Below are 26,961 nucleotides of genomic sequence, written 5' to 3' on the forward strand. Positions count from 1 at the left end.
TCGGTCATCAAATTGTGTTAACCACTTCGTTATGGCGGTTCTGCAGAGAGTCGACTCTGAATTGACTGATTTTTACTAAATTAGGTAACATGTTATATTTCATTGCCTGTTGCTAAGCTCTGCCTGGAAGCAATAAATTTAGATCATAAATGTTTTGCAGATTAATACGAGTGATTTCGAAAAGAGCCACGGAAGATCCATCCTGAGTAATAATTTTCGACATTTTCGGCCTCAATTAATATGAAAAGTCCGTCCATCCGAGGAGTGTCTAGTCGTCCGGACTACAGTGTACTGTATTTCTGCCGTGGTCCACGATTGTACAGTACAGTGTACTGTACAGTGTACAGTAATAGAAGATGACGTATTGTACACTGTAAAGGACACGATTCGAGAACTCGAGGTGGCTGCTCGCCATTAACGGAAATCGCTAGCTTCAAGACTTATGCGCATATTATTTTTTATAGATATACCGATATATATTTCATTTTAATTTCAACGATAGCAGATTAGATGGCATCATATCATTCTAAGATACTAGTCGAATCCCACTCATCATACTTCGCGTACTCTATATACTTGTTATTCTTACTTGTTATTAATTCATTATCACTGCACTCTTTCATACTGGGTAAATAGATGAACGCACAATAAGACAGTCGTTGTTGGATAGTTTTTCAATACTTGGGTAGAATTAATTTAGAGGATATCAGCTGCAACGAGGATGTAATCCAACATCGAGTTATCTATAGAGAATTATTATTTTCCCTTGGTTGGCTTTTGATTCAATGGTTATACATGATCGCACTCGGCAAAAGAGTAATTCACGTAGTACTACAGTAGCTGTTTCCACTTTCACCCAGCTGCCGATAGGGTCTTAGTAACTGTAAAAACATCAAATATACAATGTTTGGTAGCTTAGCGATATCATCAAGTTAATCAACGTCAACATGCTATGAACAATTACCGTCCACTATCTCATTTCTTGGAAAGTCATTCTATTTTTCATCCTATTAACAACCATATCACTTTTTATTGTGGAACTTATTGTAATGCAAGTAAATTTCTAGTAACAATGAATTATATTTGAATTCGATTCTTTGTCGCAAATATCGGATACGGATGTGATGATTTTCTAGAATTCATATAAAGCTGGTAAACGTTGGTTTAGGAATTGGCAATAACAATCCATTATGATCGCATCATGCTTCTTTCCAAGCATTGAATAAATAATCGTACATAATATTTGTTTTTATGCTCTTTAATAACTGCAAATTTTCAGAATTGGATTCAATCAAGGGACGTTTGTGAGGCATATTTTTTAAATTTTATTTGTAGCATAAAGATACAATACCGCTGCTTAAGCATTGACGAAATTGACTTTTAATAATTTACAATAAGCCCTTAATCAATAGTAAATAGCTCCTGTGGTTAAAAGTTAATTAAAACTTAATGGATTAATATAATGACAAAGTTGCGCTAGACGTGTCTTACATAGGGATGGGTCAATGATAATTTAGATTACTGGACTAGCACATAGTCAAAGATCAAGCCTTATAGAAAAAATTTTCCGCCAATAACATATTCGATAGAAAATACCCAATAAAACGTAGCAAGCTACAGTTTGAGTAAATATCTGAGAACTGGTTTGGTTTTCACTATAGGGACGGAATTTAAAATGAAATACATATGTATCATGAGGTCTTTGATTGAGACAACTTTAGCTGCAATAGTGAATTTTTACCGTAATTTGGGCCACATGAAATTGTAAAGCTGCAACTTGAATCTATTCAAACTCGAAAGTAATATGGTTAAATTCATCGAGAACTTTTTATCAGTTGGATTCATATTAATGGATACCAAATTTGCTTGTGTCCTTCCGCGGTACAATATAATTTCCTAAGATTCTTCATATTAAAATCATAAGCACTGACGCAACGATGGATGCCATCTAATGACAACTTGTCTATTATTTCTTATCATTTGATAACTCCATCCGATATATACAAGAAGAATAGACGTTTTTATTAGTTCACTTTATTGTGCGATAATTACGCACACTATGAAATTTTATTGTATTTTGCTTCCCTAATAATACACTTACAGATGATGCACGTATTAGATAAAAATGTAATTATATAAATTTATAGAACAATTCCGAATTAATCTTGTCTTTAATTGATTAACTCTATACAAAAATTTAAGTAGAAAAAATTAGTTTGAAAACGGATATGTAATGGCTTGACTGCTATTACTTCGGGTATACAATATGAGCGATGCAAGTGTTCTCATTCATCATATTATTCACTGTCCATAAATAATTGATTTTATGACTGTGCAATGTATAAAAATCTATAGTATATAATTTTTGCTTCATGAACTAAATTAAAATAAAGCTATATCTCTCTCATAAACTGGTTTTGCTCCAAGAGCGTTTATTGTCACAAATTTGCTCCTAAATAATCTCGTTTTTGAAAAAATACCAAATTATTAAAATTAAGCGATTAGTTAGCAGTTCCTTGCTAATTGTCTTCATTCATAATTTTAAAGAGGACATACATAACTATATTGGTATATCAGAGCTACCTGAGGTACTGTAAAGAAATGGAATTATATGCGGTATATACAGAAATGGCGATGACGCTGGACTTGCAAATGATAATATCATTAATAAATTTCTGAAATTTTAATTATCATAGCTTGATAACCTGATTATGAATTCATTTAATTAAGTGGAGGATATAAAATACGCTCAATATTAAACTGTACGAGATACGACTTAGATTATAATTTATCATTTCCTGATAAATATTTGTTGCTACCTAATTTACAATCAAATCATCTCTCAACTTCTATCTTAAATGAAAATCATAAGCTTTTACAGTATATTGTAGTTACAATGTCGATTAAGATTATTACTAATTTATAAGAGCAGTAGGTGCTTATATAACTTAGCTATAAGTTTATACAGTATATAGTTAGATTCCAATAAATATTTTAAAAAAATTTTAAGTGTATAATATTAAACAGGATGCCATTGTAAAAGGCCCAACGCCGGTGCATCGCAAGCTATTCAACTTAAGATAGATTTCCTATAAACTATTAACCTTGTTATTGAAGTCTATGTCGTACAGGAAAACTTACTTAAAAATTCTCTTTTCTTCTCAAGTTTTTTAGATAAAATTCTACGCATTATAAGATTTCAGCACAATTACAACGATCTCTAGCATGATCATTCATAAATTTGAATGATAATTTCTTAGAATATCTATTTCAAAGCCAGATTACTTAAAGTTATAGAGAAGGTTTCATAGTTTATAATTAGTAAATTATGAAGATTTTCATTCTTATCAAAATCATGCCTTAATGGCTTACATGAAAGATTAAAACTAATTTCAAAAGTTAAAGCTTTTCATTAATTCTTCACAATTATTAATTGAAGTATGCGCTTAATACTTTATGTACACGAGATTACTTAGTATGATGCTTGATTTTTTTTGTCAATAAACGATCTTAAAAGTCTAATAAAGAGTTGCTATTTCTCGCCTTAAGCTTTAATTTTGATAGGACTATTCGTTTAGCTTAAATGGAAGAAATATTATTAAATTTAAGGTTGAGCTCTATTGAATAAATACATGTCAGAAAGGTTATTTACTATTAGAAACTTATGTTGTCAAATCTAATTCCAATCATTCTAAAAAAGCAATTCTACATTACGACCTTTTAGTATTTTCTCTCTCAATGTTTTTCATGACGTCATTATACAATGGCATATTTTAAATAACAAACAAAATTAAAAGCCGTTTTCTTTCAATTTTATGTTCTTGTTTTTAATGTCATGGTTAAATTACGTAAGTAGAATATCTGGCGTATCTTGTATTCAATTATATTTACATGTAATAGTGATCACAATGTATTCGCACTAACTAATTGAAATTTATATAATGAACTATATTACAGTATACAAGATAGGATGTAGTGCTCAATTTGACCATTAGTTATGGTGATATGAATTTTGTGCTTAATTAGTATTCACATAAATTATGTAATTATTATGTGCTATGATATGTTGCCATGGAAGTAGGCCTCTTGTCCAAAACAGTGAGATCCCTGCACTACGGTAGGAAAAAATCACAATAATGGAAGGGTCAAAATCTCTTACAGTAAAGCTATCCTAATATATTATAGTCGTTCTAATAATTAATTTCTAATAACATCTACTATTGTGATCATCAAGACCGATAGCTTTATTTCAGACATTGTGATTGTGATATAGTATTCTGGTTCAGCAGTTAGGCTTAGTCTTTTATCTACGTACAAAAAGAAAATTATACATTCCTTTTGCTAGAATTATCGTGATCTGGCTATGTGTATGCAATATAAGGAATATACGTGTAGCATATAATATCTTGACTAAGATATTAGTATAAAGGTTGTAATGGATATTAATAATCGCACGGAGGAATATAGAATTGAAATTACCATCAGAAATGTATATTTATTAATTTATTTATGCTACTTAATTATCGCATACTTTAATTGAGTTAGTCAACCATAGGAAAATCATAACTTAATCGTTTTCTATAATGAAACAATTGTAAATCAATTTCATCCTGTGTTTGTTTATTATAAACCATTTCGAAGAATTAGTTGACGATAAAATTTCACGTACTGTTATGTTGATAATATCAAGTGTTTACTATTAAACATACAGTATTAGAATAATGGACATAAAATAATACAAGTATTCATGATATAACTTAAAAATTGAATTAAGCAAAGCAAAACAGTCAAAAACATTAGCACTAAGAGAATTGGAGAAACACTGAAGATTTCTATAAAATTAGCAAGTAAATGCAGAATAAAAGATATAGCTTGTTTTCAAATTCCTCACTCACTACCGGTATGGATCTTTAATTCTCATATGATTTCGTGTTTAAGCATCTTCTTATCATTAATGTAACAATGCAGAATAGGTCAGAGAGATTACTGTAATGTTGTTGTTTGTAAATATAAATTTTAGTTATTAGAGTCCATTCTAGTATAGCCCAGCTATATCACCAACCGTGATTATTAGAAAACTCAAATGAAGCATATATTTTTAAGCGAACATTGTTTATAAAATGTATAGCAACTTTCGAAAGTGCTAGTATGAAAGCGACTTTTCTTTAATAATAGTTTTATAGCGGCGTAATTAAACTTTGTAGTATGATAATCCTGAATTCAAATTGGAAATTTCTAAAGTATAAGATCTTTATACAAGGGTTCTTACCTATTACATAACTAATGGATATCACTCTAGTTGTTTCAACCTGTGTATTTATTATGTTATTCTACCATTAAATCTACTTTTTACCAATTCGAAACACTAAAGTATTATTACATATAAATAATAAATGCAGAAGTACGATGGTTTCAGATCTCCATTTCGGATATTTTTGTAAATTCTTATTATGATACCGTACAAAGGTACGAAATTCTTGTTTTTGGTATTTGCTTAATTAAATAATGCATCAAAGTTATCTTATTATTCGTTTCAAATACTGATTTCGGCAATATCACTTAAAGATGTAATTACCATGAATTTTTCCCTTGATTTCTACGCTAGCTAATATAACTATATAATTTTAATACATAAAATTTAATTTTTATCATCGTAAACATAAATTACTTCGAATATGAATAATGCTCGAAGATAATTGTGGACATGCGAATAGAAGATGTTTTAGAAAAGGTTTTTTTATCGATGCCAAGCTACTCAAAAGCGAACCATAATTGCATTTTGTATGCATTGATGACAGTTTATCAATTATCATGCTTTGATGCACATTCTTATGATTACTGTGAACTTGTTTCATGATTCAATGCAAATTAGTATTAAATTGATAATTATGTAGGTAAATAGTGAAATGGGTTACTACAGTCTGTTAGCTTATGAAAATTGAATTCATAGTTGCTATCTAGAAAAGGATAATATTACTTTCACTGCTTCTTGATTGCCAACCTTCAGTACTGAGATATGCCGAGGAATATGAACTACAGTCACCTAATTACTATTTCCTTTTTAAACAGGCAGATATTTAGTGGTAAATGGTAATTGATATCGAGCATACATGGATACCAGAGTTGACGCAATATTTCTATTATTTTCTTTAATGATCTCCTGCGTTAATCAACGTTTACTGAAAAACAGTAATTAAATTAGTTATACAGTATAGAAGGCACAAATGGCGCCGCGCCGTATTGTCGGTGTGTGACGCCGATATAAACAATAATTACACCGCGTAGAAAAGTCTACTATGCCATTGTAGCTTTAAAAACATACATTTATTTGTTTTGTATGGTTTAGTTGATGCAATTCTAGATATCGGTATATCTGATTAATTTCTTCCTGATATCTATTGTATATTTGATCGGGGTTAATAAATAATTCATAGACCATAAATATCGAATACTGAGTGGTACCTCAATACTAGATATTACTTTACCGTAATTACATAATTTAGAAAAGGGATTTGAATTCTAAGTAGTAGACAGATTATTTATGACCATCATAAATAATAAATTTTTAGTCGCCACATTATCAGAATTCATTGTTCAGTTAATGTGTGAAGTCTACATGTTTCATATTTACTGCAACGCAATAAAAATTTTATGAATGCGGTAGTTGAAAGCAAATATTGATTACTTTCCATTCCGGATGACTCAATTCCTTATGTTGATAATGCCAACTTAAATATTTTCCTTGCATTTAATTCCTCGGAATTTAGCTATGAAAAGAATTCTGTATAGGCATATGAGACCACTAAAATTTATTAAATATTAAACATTAGGTTTTGTAGATCAAGTCAAGATAATCGCTTAATTAATTTAAACTATGGTACGGCATCCTGCATATTTGAATTGTTGCCTAAATAATCCACATTCTATCCAAAATTATCCTTTAAAGATAGCAGTAACTACTAGTTTTAAGCTAAGCATTCAACCCATTTTTTTTACTTTGGATTGCTAATATGTTGATCAATATAATAGATGCCATAGCCCCTTATGCACTATATTTAGATATTATTTTACATTTCTTTTAATATCTGGCTACATCTACCGTCTTCAATAAGGTTTTACCGTTAAGAAATTTATTCTTTTATTTATTATTAGAGCTTAACGTTTACAGAATAATGTTGCTAAACATTAGTAAGTTTTAATTAATAAGTTACATATTTGTTATAGCAACGAATATTTTCAGGTAAGTATTAATTTAAAGTTAGTACTTATTATGTTTAATAATTGTTGCGCATATGCAATTTTATATTGTTTTCATGCTTGCAGATACAGCATAAGGTGCAATTAATCTATTAATCTATTGACTGCTCAGCAATAGGCTTAGAAAAAAAGGCACTTAATAAAGTATAAATTAGTTTACTGTTCAGCTTAAGCTGGCATTGTTATACATGACTTTATCTTTGTATACTCCTAGTGCTAAAGCGCAAAATAATTATGCATATGAAATTACTATTTACTTGAGAATTTACGACTTATTAGATAATATCAAAAAATTTTGTGATATGCGAACACCTACTCAATACCATCCATTTCCTATGCATTTAATAATGATATCATATGAGTTCTAATTATTCTAATTGTATTACTATAAATTAAGGAAAATTTAATTTGAAGATGAAATGGTGCCAATTATTCGTGAATTTAGGATATATAAATCTTTATCGGTACTTTGCTAGATCTATTATAAATGATTTAATTCTTTAGTTAAATAAATATAAATAAACAAAATTTGATACCGAATATTCATCTTAATTACTAATGTAATTCTTTCTTTTCATAAATTACTGTATCGAATCGATCTCAATATTCTCAAAATATATTCTGCATTCAAATTGAATAACTGATCAGCGATATATTCTTGGCTATTATAGTTTTACTCTTAAAGATAAATCAAAAATCGAATTTACTCGGGTATTAATATAATTAAATGAACTTCGAGATTACGAGAATTATTAATATTAATCATATTTATGATTATTGGAACTGCTATAAATGAAAGGAATTCGATGGTTCTGATGTCAACCATGGACCAATTACATTTTTATTGCGAGGATGGCAGAATTTAAAACACATTATATTTCTTCGATAATATTCCCATTGCTTAATCACTAGGTTGCGTAACCGAGAGTTAGAAGAGATATAAATAATTGGATTAACAGCACAATTTGTATATGGTAGCCATACGAAAATGATACCTAAAACATCCACTTTGTTAGCAAGTTGATTAGGAGGATTAATGGTATATATGAGAACTTGTATAACTGCGGGTAACCAACATAAGATATTAGTACCAACAATTAAAGCCGTTGTACGTACTGTTCTAAGCAAACTTGCTTCTTTGTTTCCTTTAATATCTATCGATTTTTGTTGACTTTTTACCCATTTCTTATATGCAACGCGAAAAATAAAGAGATAAGCAATAGCTACCACAGCTACGCTATTTAAAATTGATGCGGCTGAAATTACATTAAATAGGTAATTATCTTGATAATCGTGTAAGTCAATACCACAGTAATAAGTACTATTTGTATACCTATATCGTCCTAAACCATAACGTTGTAATGATAATAAGGGTAGCATAGCTACAATTGATGGAAATAGCCATGACGTACTAATCATAAAAGCTGTCCTAGATGGTGTTGTTATACGCTCATATCGGAAAGGCCAAAGTACTGCTACAAATCGATCCATCGTGATGGTAATGCTGGTATTTAATGAAGCTCCAAATATGATATAATTAATGTATGCTGATATTTGACAAAATGTATCATTAAATAGCATTTTACCTTGAATAGCCGAATAGGCCATAGGTGGTAAAACAATTATTGCTGTTAATATGTCTGCAACGGCCAAATTTGCAATCAAAAACGACGATGTTTTGTGCAAGCTACGGCATCTATAAATGGCATAAAAGATATAGAGATTGCCAGCCATTGCAGTAGTCATGATAATAGCGATAAAAGTTACTAAAATAGGTAATAAAATAGCTAAGTCAGTGTCATCGGAGTTATTGAAGGAGTAGTCGTGGGAAATTTTATCATACGATGAATTAATATCCATAGTTGGTCGACTTAGGTTATTCATGCTGGTATTCACGTTGGATTCGATGTCTTAATATTTCTTTTCTATCATGCTTTAGTCAAATTCTTGGATTAAAATATGTTAAAATCTAAATGATATGAGTTATAATAAATACTCAGAGAGAACAGCGGATTGAAAATCGTTCGCTTAGTGGTTTTGGCTTTTCTCCTTTAGCTTATTGATTGGATGTATAAATTAGTTAGTCTAAAATGGAAAATCAAATTGATCAGGAGGATAAATTATTTTAAATGTTGCTTCGTCACTGATACAGAGATTCTATTACATTATGTCTGCGGAGGGTTGTATTCATAGATATTATAATCTGTCACCCGGTAAAAGAAATAAAATCATGAATGGGTACACAATAATACCTTTACTTTCACAAAGGTACAATATATTGAGGGCTTATTTTCCATTAGAATAATTGATCGACTAAAAATGACGTGAGCGTTTTAGTTATTCCTATTGTAACAGCAGAAATCGCTTCTATTATGAATAAAATGATCTTACCTATAGAAAAGAAACAATAAATACCTAGTTAGTGGCAAAAAGAGGGAAAATAACTATTATCGCATAGTAGTAATGCAGTTTAATGCATCATAATAGCAAGGACAAATGAAGATAATAGTAGAAAGTATTGAAGTCTAATAGGACAAATTGTAAAGTCTAAAGATATTTGAATAGAATCCTGCATCCGCTACATGACGTATGCAGCGCAAGCCTATGATCAACAGTCTATTTCTTGAAATTAATTGCAAAACAATGACTTTATTTAGACTAGTCCAAGAATATCCAGGATGTAAAGATGAATAAAAGCGATGTTATACCCGTAATCCATAAAATAATATTGTTATGCGCAGTCGCATGTTAAATATTTATAGATATTTATAAAATTAATAAAAGGAACGAAAATTAGAGTAGGCTAGCTGTTTCGTTACTATCTCATCATTCTGTATGATCAAACTGTATATTTCGGTTATCTAAAGTTAGTTAACTTCTGTACTATGAGCACTCATGATTTTACGATATTTATCATAAAAGGAAACTAACATTAATCAGTATGTAAGAATTTGCTATAAGTGTTTATAATCGCCGTAATCAAAGAATAGTTTAGTCACAATACTGCTTCGGTCTTAATCTTTAAGTTAAGTAAACCAGTCTTCTGTAAGTAATATGCGATAAAAATATAATTAATGAATGATAATTATAAATATATATATTGTATATATAACATATATATTATTCATGTCTAAGCAAAATTTCCAGCAGTTTATTTCGCATTTTCATAATCCATGAAATTTTAATTTACTGTTTCTAATAATACTCATTAAAATTGATTGTTTAAAACGATCAGGATGTCAAACTGAAAAAAGTTGCTCCAATCTATAAAATTAAATAAATTTTGAACGCATAACAGTTGAAAGTTAAAGGTCGTTGATATCTACCTGTAATGAAAATAAGATATTGTGTTATTCTTTTAGCTTCATAGCTGGGCGTAAATCATTCCAATAGAACATTAAAAAGCATAAATGAATATCGAACGGAATTTGAATAGCAATTTAATCAAATTATCATTTTACAAAGATATTTTAAATTTAAAATCTAATAACTCATATTGAATGCCATTCTTCACTTTTTAATAGTGTTATTTGCATCGAAAATTGAAAGGAAAATATAAAAAAGTGAAAAATTCAATTCTTAAGCAATCAATGCATGAATTTTGCTCATTAGCCATACGAATGGATGTATTGTAGTGCACAGCATATTGAGAATTTATCAAGTACTTTACAACCCGTAATATAATGAAGGATAGTTCAATATGGATTTATTATCACTGCATTCATTGTAAATTTCTGATTCAGATTTCTAGTATATACTCGCGAATTTATAAATCATGATGCTGAAAGTTATTAAAGATACGTTCCATTGCTACAACAAGAAAACATCCAATGTACCAATGCAATGTTGATTATTAATTAATCTTGTAAGACAGAATAGCATAACTGTGAAGTGATATAAATAGCAGATTTTCTTTTAATTTAACCTTTATTCCAGAATTAATTTGGAAGCTATTTAGTTCAAAGTAATACATTTGCCTGTAAAATATAGAAATGATAAAATTTCAGGCTATTGTTATGATTTCACTTACCATTGCAATATTTAATTTATTCTTTCAAAAGCATCTTTTTGGTTGAAAATCTCCAGCCTGTAGAATGGATCTTAAGACTAACATTATATATATTGTAGTAAAATTAATTCGTACTTTCAAGGACTCAGGCAATAAATAGATTCAATAAGTCGTATTTTCATATACCTTATACTTTAGCTTGGTCTAAATAATAAATATAGCTTCTACAAAAGAATCTGCACTTTTTATTTGAAGTTAGTAAATTAGTAATCTGTAAGATACCATAATTCTGATTTATATTAACCTTTGCTTTTATCATTGTGGTCGTTAAATGAAGAGTTATTTACACTTTTCATTCAGACACTAAATGATTGATTTACTTGAATCATTAGATCTCAATCTCAAGTGTCAATAGCGCCTCCAACCAATAAACTTAATCCAAAATTTTAGAGTAACTATTAATATAAAAATCAAATTTATTCCAGTAATTATAAGAATACATGTCTATTTCGTAAAGAGCTATACCTCATTGCTTAAATTAAATCTCGTTAAACAACGTACTATTTAATTGCAAATGCCGCGACATCTTTAGCAGCTATAGAAGTACAGTATTAGCATAATTACAGCTACTCCAGTGTTGTCACAAACCAGCTTCGTGACAAGGATAACGTAAAAAAAATCTCTAAGTTACTATAGTCTTCCGGAATTCAGTATCCCTTAACTACCTCACAAGAATTTAGACGCCTTTGATTCTACGTTAAAACAACTAGACAATTGAGAACTGCGTTATTCAACTATCTGACGGGCTTATATACCCTTCTACAGCAGCTAACATTCACAAGTCATCTTATAAAAATACTTAGGTGAGAACATCTACTAACTAGTTTTTCACAGTCGGACTACAATATGTCCATTCACAGAATTATTTCAGAGCACATTGCAGTACATCACTGTAACATATTTATAATTAGAATAATTCTTATTGTAAGTAACTAATTGTAATATATTATCACTATAATATATTAACCAAATTTAGATAGCTATTTCTTCACGGTAGTTCGTACCGTGACAAGTGTATACAGTAGTAAACGCCTTTTACTCTACGCATAGGCGATAAAAGAGTAAGTATTTGGTGAATAATGTTTTTATAACAAGTAATACAATAAAGACAGACAAGCATTACATTAAATCGCCAGTGCTTAATACGTGCCTAGTGAGATAATATAATGATAAGCGTTATGTACTTCCATCAATAGGTATTAAAACTTAAATAAAAAGAACTATGACGATGCCATTATTAAATTATATCTTGATATTATTTCTCTTCTTAAACGTTGATACGCTTGACTATACGCAAAAAATATAGGTAAATTAATGGTAGTTGGATAATTGAATAACAGGAATACAAAGTTATGGGGAGAAAAGACGAATTAAAACCAGGATAGACTAGCAAAATATAGTTTTAAATTTACGCGAAATCTTTTTAATTGGCACTATTACTCCACAAATTTTGACACCCATGGTGGTATAAATTAACTTTTATTGCGATCATCTTACTTAAAATAACAGAAAAGTAGTAAAGCTACATAAATTGAATTTAAATACACGGACTGTACAGTACAGTACTTTTGTACAGCATACAGTACACGGATAACGGTAAAAAGTTACTGAACCTCTGACAGGTCTATCAAATGGTAATACTATCTGTTAAATGAGCACATTATCGTAAACCGTCAGCAAAGTGACGGGAGTTTGCACTAGTACTCCTAATTCATAACGATCAATGACTGTAGGTATAAAATTAAATTTTAACTTGAAAAATTATAAACTGCTCGTAATTACCAAGCAGTCTCATAAGACACTAGCTTAGATACGCATCAGCTATGAGATTTCAATATAAGATTAACTGATTACGTAAATTTATGCAAGTAAAATACAATTTTTACATTTCACCAAATGTTTAAACTATAATATGATTAGACTACATTTCAGTAGTTTAACTTTGATACTACTAGATATGTATGATATTCAAATTTATAGCTCAAATTATATAATGGAGTCATTAGTTTACTAGAGCATTGTTGTATTGACCTAAAAATGAAAAATGAAGATCGATATCTATTATCTTTATTACTTCACTTTCATAGAACTATTCTCTTCTTAGTTTGTTGATTTATTAGTAGCACGATTTCAAATAATAAAGCAAATAAAATTATGGATTCATTTACTGAACAGAATCATAGGCATAAAGAATTTTTTGTTCGTATGAGTGTTATTTATCTTAAGAATTAAATGCTATATCTACAGTATGCTGCATTGATTACTGTAACGAAACTTAGTATTGTGATCGTAGACTTTTAGCCATGTTAGTAAGATGTACGAAAGCACGACTTTCTATATTTATCTTAAGATGTATTTGGTAGCTCGCTACTATGGACTGCAGTGGTAGATTCTATGCTATAGTATAGATGACTATATATAGCAAGATGTTGAGTTACTATTAAGGCTAGAGGTAAGAATAGAACTGTAATCCATATATTAGGATATGCTTAGTTTACCGTACTTTGACTGCCAAGAATAATATCTACGAAAATATTGTACTTGTTCCCAAATCGGATTAATGATGGTCCGCTGTAAAATGTTGCCACTAATAATAATTTGACTATGCGTAAATTAAAGTAGAATAACGCTATGCTGATTGTGGCTGTGACTGGTATAAAATGAATATACGCTGGCAACTTTAGACTATTCAGTTCGTTCGCTCTAGAAGTTCTTCAATAGTTGTATTTGGCTAGAGTAGAGCTGTGTGCAGCTAGCCTTTGCATTAGATCTAATAAAGTTCTAATTTTCTACTACTTGGGAATTTTCGTGATTGGATTTTATCATAGTTACATATAATTATTTAACGAAATTTGATATTGATAACACCTAAAATCGATAAATTCGCTATGGTTATGTACTTAAGAATTCTAAAAAATGTTTACAATTAGCTATCTAGTAAGCACCCATCTTCCTTTATTGCAGTCTTATAGGGAGAATGAATAGATGAAGAAGAATACTTTAAGAATTGCTTTGATGTTAACAACAGTAATTATTGACATTTCCTTTTTGTAACTAATTTATTCAATTATCTGCTCCTACTGCAGAAATTCTTGATATTTCAAATGTAAAGGACAATAATATTGCAATAGGCAGCTATAAAATTGAAAAAGTACACTATTTAAATTTAAAAATAACTCTATAAGAGTGTCAACTATTATTAATTGCTCATCCTTCTACCGGAAAAAAACTAATAACTGTATCTTACAGTTAGATTAGTAATTATAAGAAATTATAGTATAGGTAAACATATTAGAGATTCATCATAGCGAATATAAAATGAAGTAACAGAAACAGTAAAATAATGCAGTTATATCTTTGATAAATACTCGCATACAATGAAATATGATGATATTAACTGTATCATATCCAAAAAATATTATAAAGGTACCTTGATTAACAATAATATAGCGTTCCTGCTTCTTTCACCACAGAATTAATTTACAATATAGTCTTCGTGTAATTACTACAGTTAAATGAATTAAAAAGACGAAAAATAGTCTAAATTATAGATTTATGATCACCATTAAAGGCCGATTTAAATACTTTCACCGTAATCGAATGTCAATAAATAAAGTTTCCCAGGCATGATGTTTACTAGTATGTCACAATCACGTTTTTGTGGCATAGTATCTCTACTTATCGTGTAAAACTTAGCTAAGTACGGTACAATCCCGACACTGAACAAGTGCTACTGGAACTACGCTTCCTATTAGAATACCAACTTCTCGGGTGTGGGACTACACTTCTTTGACCGTCACTAGGTTACTTGATTACACAAGTAGTTAAGCCTAGGCTTTTGAACAGATAACTATCACTACAGTTTATTCTCTTCTATGCCTTTCTCCTCGTCCACATTACATCATAGTTAGCCTTTATATACTTTCTAAGATATTTACTATTTACATTAATCTCACGTAGGAGATTTCACAACCATAACCTATCCAGTAATAATCTTACAACACGACTACAAATCGTGTCAGCATAAACAACTCTCTAACACAAAGGTTGCACAGCATCAATATTTATATTTCCCTAGTCTATCCTCATATTCGAATACATACAAAATAACTAAGGACAGTTGATCATCAAAACACCTTACTAACAAACACCATAACACTTCTAACTCATCACGGCAAAAAGGTACCGTGACATAGTAATTCATTATGTTTCTTTCATCTTTCATAATTCAAAATTAAAAGTATATTTGCGATTTAGAATAGAGGTGACCTTGTCCTAAAATAATGCTATTTACAGGAAGTAAGGCCAAGATAATAGCTAGGCATTTTATTACTCATTTTCGATTTTGTCTACTCTTCTTAGTTCTCAATTTTATCCTGTTATTACGCACGAATAGTTTACATGCCTATTTAAAATAAAATATGAAATCACTCATTAGTGCTTTATATATTAAGATCAAATTAACGAGAGTATTATATCGTTTATACGTTTCTTTTCGAATTTCTTTCAGGAATTAGATCTAGGCATCATTATCTGTGAACAACTAGCAATGCGCTTCTATAACTGTGTTACAGTGTTATATACTGTATTACAGCAGAAATATCAATGTTAGGATAATTCTATTAGACTATCCTTATTTAGTTAACTTCTAATTTGGATATACTGTATTTTAATATAGCACTGACGTTTTATGACAGTGACACTTATACACATACTGAAATTAATAGTTATAATAGGGAATGCAAATCATCTACTTACAGTTCGAATCATTGTGATTGTAATTTACTTATGCTAGATTGTAAATTATCATGGAAATATTCCGTGATAGGACATATCGTAATCTGACTATTCTGTATTAGTCATTACATGTCTATGTTTGTAAATACTGTTGTCTGCATTAAGGGAGCAGTAGCTATAATTAATATCTAATTCAGTAAATGATTCCGAGGTTAATTGTATTAACTATGACTCATGAACTATTGAGGAACAGTATATAAATGCAGTATATCGTGAAATAAAGAGAATTTCTCCAACTTAGTGTTTAACGTAAAATACGAGGCGTTTAAGTCTTTGTGTAGTCTGCTAGTAGAGCAAAAGTGTTTGTGATAGTGCAGATATCGTTCCTTGATACGTGGTTCAAGGAATTGACTTATTGATCGTATATTGCGTTATCTTGTTGCAAAGCTGTTTTGTGACAAACTGGTTCAATATAGGTTATATATTATTGAAAAATGATAATTTAGTAGGCTAGTCAAATAATTTTTTCCTTTATTATTTTGTATTACCTTAAAGACGGATTAAAATATCTTAAAGCAATAAATTATATGATGATAATGTGATCGGTGATCAGTACTAGATATGGGTGATGTAATTGCAGAGGTAGCTTCGGTATGTGTTAATTGTTTATACTAACTGTCATTATTTATCGTGGCTTTACAATAACTTTATAAAAGAATATTTTTCATTATGGAAGTTAAACATAGAATTTACTCTATGTAGAACTGGAGACAATATGTTAGTGTTATAAAAGCTCTTTTAATAATGATAGTTTAATCAAAGACTGTAGTGTACGGGTTGTTATTCCTAGATTCGTAATCTGTCAATTCAAAATTCTGAATTGTTAAAATCGAGCAAATCCCTAATGTGGCACAAAATAGTCAACATCGTATAATTGACTTATAACAACTAAGTTTATTAACGTCCGTGTATCGTCCGTCGTAGATGAATTCTAATTTCTTCTCCTCATAATAACAGTCGAAAATAGCTAAGATAAACCGGATAATTGACTTAGCCTCCACGATAACAGTTCTATACAACTTATACAAATTATCATCAATTGCTCCTCTACACAGGAGGCATCAATCACATTAGTACATTACTTAATAACCTTAATTAGTATGGCTATCAGCTACGGCCTTATATAGCGCATACTAAATCTTTGTCGTTTCATCATACTAGCCTTATCAACACTTACTTTATTAAGACTTACAGTTCTTTACACCTACTATCAGTGTATTACCTACACAAAACTACTGTAATTAGCTAAAATCGCTACAAAGACCTATCGAATGTAGCTTTTAAAATATTTTTGTCTTTACTACTACTCAGACTTAATTTTTGTAAAGTGATTTCGAGCTGGTCTACATATCGAGCAGTTTGGATAAATTCATTCATTTAACACGTATTTTTGTAATGAATTTCGTTTACTGTCATATTCGCTGACGCTTTAACGCAAATTTATTTAATTGATATTCGCTGTTAATATAATCAATCGACTCGATTTGTTACGACTCAACCGTTCTTACTGCAGCTTTCCTAATACTTTAAAAATATTTCAAATTGTACCAATGCTAATAAAACCGCTTAAAATGGTTGATTGATTCATGATTCTTAGTAACCGATATTGATATATGGAATTTAATCCTGTCATTTGTTGTATATCTGAACGTGACCGTATGCGAAATCGGTCACTCCATATCGACCGTTTCCCGAAAAATAGTTTAATTTGCGCAATTTTTGCTCAAAAATACATTCTCTCCCAGGTAAAATCGAAACTGAGCTAGTTAATGGATAGGTGTTTACGCGTATGTGTTTACTATGGTAGCAGTGGTGCCATTTTAGACAATATGTAAGCATAACCTTTGAAATAGTTATTTTCTTGTATTTAACTGTTACTCTCACAAAAACTGAACTTTGTAATACAAAGGATCGTTTTTTACATTATATTTGCCTCATTCAATCAATTCGTAGAGACAGTAATTTCAAGTTAGTCATCTCTTTCCGTCTACATTAATTTATAATCTAATTCTATAGCTATTCTGAAGCATATCAATGAAATAAAGTGATATTAATTTGTCATAAAGTAGAACCATTGAATAGGCATGCCATAAGTATTTAATTTACAAATCGCTGTAAAGATTATGTTAAGTACAATTGATGATATTCATGCAGCTGAAACTTGAGCAAAATTCTTCTTTAGATCTAACTATATAAAAATATTCAAACATAGCTATACTTGCTTGCTACGTCATGAATTATGCCTAAGTCTATTTAACTTTTATTTTCATAAATTTAAAGGTTTAAAGAAAAAATTCCATCGTGATAATATAAATTTTTTCATTACATATAAATCTGTCATCCCTTGTGTTCGAAAAGTGTTGGGCACCATTACCGAAATAATGTGATATGTTATCATAGCGTCAAAAGATTTTATTAAAATGGACTAATAGCCATGTTTAATGATGACACCAACAATTAGATTTTAAAACTCATGATATGACCAAAATAATCAATAAATTTTTACTCATTATGCAATACGAATGCTAACTTTTATTCAATGATTTGGCAATACAGTGAATGGAGCCGCATATCTAACAAATGGTTTCGTTGTAGTGATAGTAAGTTAATTCGTATGGCTAAGGACAATAAATTATTAGCATAAGAGATTATTCTCTATTGCTTAAAAATGTGCCCGTTTTCATTTTAAAATTTACTAATAACAATTTACTGAAGAAAACTAGGACTGTAAGATAGTTTGTTTATTCATGATATTAAGTAGAAGCCAAATATTATAAATTGCGCACTGAATTATAATGTCTTGCTTGAGCTATTAAAAATGGTTCAATCTGAGGATTAATCAACTAAATTGCAGCGTCACAACACTTTAAATTCTAGTTAGCAATGACCAAATTAATACTGAATAAATAAAGAGAACGGCACCATGTTAATATCTCATGCACCTAGATAAAGCTACGAAAGCTTTCTCTAACTTTCTAGTGTATATTCTAGAATTTTTTCTTCCCGTAGCTATTTTGGATTTGGCAGTATTATAGCCATTCAAACTGGCTGTGTATATAGACAAGATTTCATCGCACAAAGATTGCGTGCCTGTAGTTACGGTTCCTGTACAGAATCTGGTTCTTAAATTATGATAAGACTTATATAGTGCATAATTTTCATTTCGTTCTTTGGTAAATTTGGATATATTTTTTCGTGCAAGATAGAGCATTCTCCGATATTTACGGTAAGTTCTCAGTTCTTGCTGATAACTAGCACACTTTCTTCGCCCAAACATTCTAGACAAATCCTTTGCCTGTAGCGAAAATAAAAGGAATTGAGGCCCGATTAACGGTAATATTTCCGCTTAAGAAATAGATATTTAATGAATATCTTGAACGTACAGTATAAATTTGATTCCTTTAGAAAATAATAAATTATGGTCATAAATTATTACAGTTGGAATCATAGACGCAATGAAATAGATTATACAGCAATAAGATGGAATAATTGTTGTATAAAAATATAACAAAAAGTAATATCCTTATTCTGCGTCGCAAATATCATGCCTACATAAAGTATCTAATCAAACTCTTAATTTACCCCAATTAGAAGGTCTTCCTGATGCTTATTTTCACTATCACTTAGATCTTCTCCGAAGTTCTCAACTTCATCATTCATTTCAGCTTCTTTATTTTCTGTTGTTTCTGGCTCACGGTTTTCTTTTTCAATTTCAGCGCTATATTCATCTTCGTCCTCATCACTTTGATAAGAAAAATAAAGACCAGTATACTTAAGTAATGAAATATGAAAGAAACATTGTCAAATAGGTGCATCATCCTTGTACTTCTGACTACCTTTCTTGTGACCCGAAGCCGCGCTTTACTTCATTCCATTTCACATGTGGTATATCTTCGACTGGTTTTTCACTATCGGTAAAATCATAATTCCGTTGGGATCCTTCTGGTTCAACCACTGCTGCCATCGATATAACCAGAAGTTGTGCCAAAATTGCGAAGATGCATAGTCGAGAATTTAAAGACATGATGCCTATATCAGTATTACTGAAAGAATTTCAAAAATATGTTTTTCCTTAAGAAATATTATCCTGCAATGTCCTTTCTATAAGATAACGATGAATTGAAGTGCTACTGCTCTAAATAGTTCATTTATATACCCTGTACTCTCGCATTAAAGTATGGACGTTCATGGCTCATTAGGAATGTACTTATAGTCAGTACTCCACCTTAAATTAATGATGCTTTACAAGGAAAAACAGGTTAACATTTTGTCTTCATTAAGATTACTTTCGTATTTTTTGTAGATAGCTGTGAATGGTAGCCATTATTTTTTACTAAGAATGCAGGCTTTTGTAATCTTATTGCAGTATGAATTGAAGGGTCATAATTGCTTTCGATTTATTGTTAAATGATTCAACGCTATATAGTTGATCTTCTTATGACGAAATTAGACTATGCAAGTCATTTTGGTCTACTCAAATCAGCAATGTAAGCTGCATCATGAGGTAAACTTAAATCGCAGTGCTTAATTGTATTTTCACCAGGACATTAATATTATATGTATCAGAGTATGATAACAATATAATAAGTAGCTTTTAAAATATAATATATTCACTATTCCAGGTGAATCCAATGTTGTTATCAAATCATGGCAATAAGGCGGTTTTAATATAGCATTAGTGACTATAATTGAATGGCTATGAGTTTCTTGATGCTTATCTTTCTTATTATTGGATGGTAGGCATGCTTTCTATAAATCTTTTTCACTAGGAGTTCTGGCTTTGCAAATACCCTATAATTATCACTCAACAATACCATAACCACTAATAAGAATAGCTTTATAATGTCTCTTGAATAGTCGCCATGGCGTCAGTTAGGTAAATGGCTCGATCAAAGAATATTTCGATAGGTAAATGATGCTATTATCCAATGGCAAAATTAACTGGGTCGGCATGACTTATCAATCATTGCTGCTAAATTGTAGAAACAGGTACACAGCTATGTAATAATAATTGCTACAGTCTGAATCTTCAAGTTACTAAAAGCTAAAATAGTAGACGCCAAAACAAGTGATTGGATAGTTTTCCTATTTCTTTAATTATAATTAGAAAAATATTTAGAAAGTTCCTGTTCTGTCGATGTTCAAGAACTTCATTCATTTTAGATTACATTAATTAATAATCTTATGTCCAATAAGTACAACGGTGTCACAACCCTCACTTGTGGCAAAGGAAAGTAAAGAACTCTAGTGTAGTTACTTAAAACTTGGGCTATTTCTCCTAGTACTTTCAGTTTCCATGAGAGAAGTATTTGAGAACTCGATTTCTCGGCTGATCTCCACAGAAAACTGACTAATTATTACACTATTCTTCACGATATGAGTCTTGCCGTTCTTGAGCAATTACTAACTTTATTCTACAAACACACGCGCTTAAATAGGTTTCTACAGTGAATTCCAATATTAACGAGTGAGAATTCATACTTCACAAGTTACATTAATTAGTATAATACCATTACTAAATATACATGTCGATATTCTCAGACTTAGATAGCTACAAGCTATCAGGTGTTAAGACGCTTAACCTTTGTTCATATACGGCTCAATTTTTAGAGATTAACACACCTTACGAACCTACAGTAAATTAACTGTTAACAACTTATATTTCTATCTCATTTCTACCGTCCTATTATCAGCTACAAACGCATTAAACATAGCACATAACCTTATCTTATCTATTCATAAGCATTCATTAATCAACAGTTACTTAATTAGTAATGGCGTACCGCGACAGACGGCTGCAGTCAGAATTTGCTCCTGATTAAATATTTATGCTTGCTTGGATATCTTTTATTAAACATATAATAAGGAACTCGTGTAAGAATCTCTCTTAAGATAGTTAAGAGTGAAAAATACGTTGAACTACTCATTCGTGTAATAAATTGTGTTTGATAAGGTACGAATTAATGCACTTTCTTGTTGTTTTAATTAATGCGAATGGTGCTATTATACAGATTATTTGCTGATTTACCAAAAAATAGCTATAATTATAACTATCCGTACAATGGCATATGAACACTATTGACTGTATTCGTGGGATTGATCACAATTAAAAGATTAATACACAATTATTAGCCGTGAAATCTGTTTATTCAAGTCAAGGTATTAAATTAGATTGAATTTATCACTAGCTAATACTATATGTGCAATAGATAACACGTTTTGGCCGAAATACTTCATAATCTTCATTCTAAATGAAGTATTTAATGCTGCTTCGGTTACTTTGCTGATGAACTTTATAATTGCAATTTAGCAATTTTGTATCGCACTGACAAAAATCTATCTTTTAATTCTCGGTAAACAACTTCACTCTATCTTCTTTCTGCCAAGATAATAGGGCTCATTAGGAATGAGGAACAAATTACTGATGTGTAAAGTAGAAAAGGAGATATTATTATATTTTCTGTATAATTAATTATTAATCCTATTGGAAATATACTCGAGATGTACTGGTATCATCATTTCACTTGAATACAGATGAACACTACCGTTTTTAAGTGAACGATTAACTCAAAGTATTCGTAAATCCCTTTTATTCAAGTTTACATTTTGAGAAGCTATCGTTGCGGAGTTGGGTAAACAAAACCTAACACTATTCTCCGCCGCTAATGATGCTTAATATATGGTAATATAAGTAATAACATTAAGTATTCAAGAACTTAAGACAAAACGAAATCAAACGCAGTAAAATACTCATTTAGTGAAGTATCCAATTAGATTCTATTAATAAACAGTTTATAAAGTGCAATAAAGTGTATTCAAAATATTAAAACTAGAACTAGTGTTGCAGGTAAATTTCACTTTATTACGTAAAATTGGCTCACCTAAATCTGTCGAAGACTATCTACCTTCAGTCTACAATTGTCTCGCCTATTTCAAATAAACGTATGAATTATATTAAGTTGGTTATACTATCTGCCATAAATATCACCTAAAAATAGTGAAGATACCAATAAAAACTTATAACCAATGGTATAACTTGGGCTATTTCATACAATCTTATAATTCTGGCCTTAAGCTAACTCGAGGCTGCATTGCATGAAGTCTAGAATTATATTTTCTATAAACCTCGATTTTACTTAATATTTAAAAATGCACTTAGTTGTTTTTAATAAGTGCTTGCTTTAAGAAAGCTTTCAATCATCTTAATAGAATTGATTCTTTTAGTTGTTTTCTTAATTTATGCACTCTTTTTTAAATAACTAATCATCCCTTCTCCAAATCCTGTTTTAGTCGATTTCAGACGCTTAATCCATTAATTGAAAGCAATTTATTTACTTTCTACAAAGATCACCGTTAATCTATTGATGAATAAATCAAATCCTTTTCTTACTAACAAGGATACAGTAGCTATTACTCCAGAACACTACAAATAAATAGCCCACTGTTACGGTGTTATCTCACCATTTGAATAGATTTACGTAATCTTAGCTAATATGGTAGAACTGATGATAACTTGATGTTGTTGTTTACTAATTATTGTCGATATATGACCATATTATGTTAAATGGATTGTTTGACAGTATCGGTAATATGTAATAATGATTACTATGACTTAATAGAATAATCTTATACTATCTCTTAATCGTAATCATGTGTAATGAGGTATCGAAGTTGTTCTTGTTATTGTTACTAGTGCAAACTCCCGTCGCTTTACTGACGGTTTACGATAATGTGCTCATTTAACAGAGATTCAGTAACTTTATACCGTACCGTGTAGACCTGTCAGAGGTTCAGTAACTTTATATCGTGTACTGTGTACAGTACTGTACTGTACTGTAATGTACTGTATGCTGTACAAATGCACGGTATATAAGTCGTCTTTACGTAAAATAAAAAGGGCGTTTAAGTTATAAGTTTGCTTAAGGACTTTTATCTTGCGTTTCCTTGCCACAAGCAATTCCGGTTTGTGACACCCACATATGAGTTTATTGGCAAGTTTATACCAGTACATTTACTCCTGGAATATGGATATCCATTTCGCCTTCATGAAATTTACTACGAGGAAGTTACCGAATGATCATCATCCTTAGTCGTAGTTGTTAATTTTAATACTTTTGATCGGTAGAATGATATCAATCAAAAAGATTACTAGAAAGTCATCGGTAAACATTCTTTAATCTAATTTTCTGTTTAAAAGATACTTGAGCCACTCTAGCGTAACGATTAACTCAAATGTTACAGTAAGTAATTCTGGATACTGAAGATATGATAAATGGATGCCTGTATTTTCGAAAAAAGGTCCCGCGTAATTTATTTAGAAACAGACTTCCATTTAATATTTTTTAACAGGAGCGATTTAGTATAGTAAAAATAGGGGCATCCGATTAATCTTAATGAATGATCAGTTTAAGTCAAAGTAATTCACAAACTCCTTTGATTGTATACAGATAGGCATCTGTGCATTTGGTTTTTAATAGAGTACGAATGTCGAGAGTTTACTATTGTGAATGATTGTCTTTAAGGGTACTCGAAAATATTAAGATTTATGTTCCATAAAATCTTTTTATTGGCTTCAGGCTTTACATTTACGAGTACGTATTAATAATTCTAATTTGTTCTAATGCTGTTAAAGATGCCACAATACATAACGATTAATCCACATCAAATAATTAACGAGCATCCGGGTATTAGTTTGTCAACGAGATATAAAATAAATCTTTGAAAGTAAACAGAACTGCAGATTAGCTTCGTCTAAAATAAGTCCTTTCTATACGTGAATTACATTTATTGAATCATTCCATCGAGACCATCATGGATGATTGATGTGAATAATTCCTAATTATTGCACGTACTGTACGACATATTTTAACTTTTATTCATAATTATAATAAAGAATTGATATTTATTTTCGTAATTACTATTACGCTATGACTTGACAAATATTAATAATGTCCTCTGAAAGAGCTGCTATATTGAATAATTCCTTGGCTTATAAAAGACGCTATAAATGATCTCTAGTCAGAGTACGATTTTGTAGTATAATAATATAATAGTATAGATGGAAATAATAATATCCATAGTTGACCATCCATAATCTCATTATTTTATCTAAAGGAATACAATGAAAGCTGTGCTTATAAAGTAGAATTTCGATGCTCTTCATCACTCTTGCATTCTAACAATATCAACATATTTCAGACTGAATACGATTTTCCCCAATCTTTTAACAACTAAGTTAATTTAAGGCCTACTGCAATGAAAGTACATGTTGCATTTTATTACAAATAATGGACTACACTAATTGTACAAGAAGACTACTAGAAAATTGGACGTGTGCTTCCTAAATAAAGTCTTTAAGATTCATAGTTGCTGAATTCAATCCAAGGTATTCTTCCATGGTATCAAACATAACAGTCAGTCAAATCATATACTGCAGGCAATAAAAGTCAGACAATATCTTGACCTTTACTGCGCAAAGTTTGAGTACATACTAAGTTGTTGTTTGTAACAATGCATGAAAGTACAATTAATTAATTGTCAAATACTTTTTAGTTTTTACTATTTTATAGTATAATCTATAGTAGTAAAGGCTGTAGTGTACTTTTATAATTTTATTTACAGTTGTCACGCAAGTCTTTCAACTCTTGAAAAAATTTAATTTTATCCTTTGCTGTTGGAAATGAAGCTGTTCGTGGTGAAGTTGATGGCATGACATAAATGTTGCAAGTTAGTGTCTTTCCCAAGACCGTTACATTATCTGGTTGCAATCCGTAGTTGCATTTCGATCCGGAAAAGATTTCATAAATACCTACAGTATAGTGATTCAATTAATTATTGGATGGACCGAGCTAACGTAAGAACGAGGTCTCTTTAGCGGCATACTGGATATAATTTCGAGATAAACTAACCTTTACCATTAAAACATACAATTCGGGGTTTAAATGCTATAATCTTGTTTAATAAACCATCGATTCCATCTTTAATTTCTGTTCGGGATAAGTCAGCGTAGCTAGGTGTCGTTCTGTCAACTATATTAGTAAATCCAATGCCAAATTGGAGGCAATCAGCATCATTATCGCAAGTCAGCTTTTGGTTGATTAGTCCAGATTCAGAAAGGCAGGGCCAAAAATGATTCCTAGGATTGCCATAGTGGTGTCCGTAGGCTGCGGACCAAACACCAGGATTGATACCTACAAATAGTAGGTCTAGATTTTGTGCTAGATAATCCGGCAATTTTAGCTTTAACACATCATCCAATGGCATACCAGCTACTGTACGAGAACGCTGCGTTTTCTTCTTCGCTTTGACAATAGCCAAGTTGGTGTTACCTTTCCGAGAAGTTGACTTTCCTTCGCCATCACTACTACATTTAGTCTTTGACGGGAGAAAGTATGGACTAACAACGACACCTTGACTCTTCTTGCCCATCCAAATCCAACGATCGAGAAGCGAAACTTCAGCCCAGTCTTTGTGCCAGTGATCTTCGCATGAAGAAGAAATAAAGCAAATTAAACAGCCATTATCCTACAATGATGTATGGAGATTATTCTATTATAGTAGCGTAAAGGAAAACGTTCGATAAGCTACCTCAATACAAGATTAATTCAAAGAAACTAGTTCACACTTTAACCAGCCATTTTGAATCCCGGATTCAACAAGCAAAACGCCTGCATGGCTGTACTGTACCTACAGTACTTTACCGTACAGTATCATGGACCACAGGTGACTGTACCCTTTACAGTGGATAGTTCTGTACAGTACTTTGCATCAGGCCATGTCCGGCTGTCTGTATATCAAAAGAGGTAGAAAGAAAAATCTCTATAATATGTCGTTGTCAT

The 26,961-nt window shown here is 30.6% G+C and overlaps 2 protein-coding genes across 2 annotated transcripts; both read right to left on the minus strand.

The window, feature by feature from the left end:
• Positions 1–8,043: 8,043 nt before the first annotated feature.
• Positions 8,044–9,117, minus strand: TRIADDRAFT_25957 (uncharacterized protein; the record flags this gene model as incomplete). The annotated part of the gene is made up of 1 exon (XM_002112687.1): positions 8,044–9,117. The coding sequence occupies one exon, from the start codon at positions 9,115–9,117 to the stop codon at positions 8,044–8,046; it is 1,074 nt and encodes a 357-aa protein (XP_002112723.1).
• A 16,617-nt stretch (positions 9,118–25,734) lies between these two features.
• Positions 25,735–26,374, minus strand: TRIADDRAFT_6342 (uncharacterized protein; the record flags this gene model as incomplete). The annotated part of the gene is made up of 2 exons (XM_002112688.2): positions 25,735–25,931; positions 26,032–26,374. Coding segments are annotated over 2 exons (540 nt in total), but the record flags the coding sequence as incomplete, so codon positions are not given.
• Between the last annotated feature and the right edge of the window lie 587 nt (positions 26,375–26,961).

The sequence above is a fragment of the Trichoplax adhaerens genome, genomic scaffold, assembly GCF_000150275.1.
Source record: "Trichoplax adhaerens TRIADscaffold_5 genomic scaffold, whole genome shotgun sequence".
Lineage (NCBI taxonomy): Eukaryota > Metazoa > Placozoa > Uniplacotomia > Trichoplacea > Trichoplacidae > Trichoplax > Trichoplax adhaerens.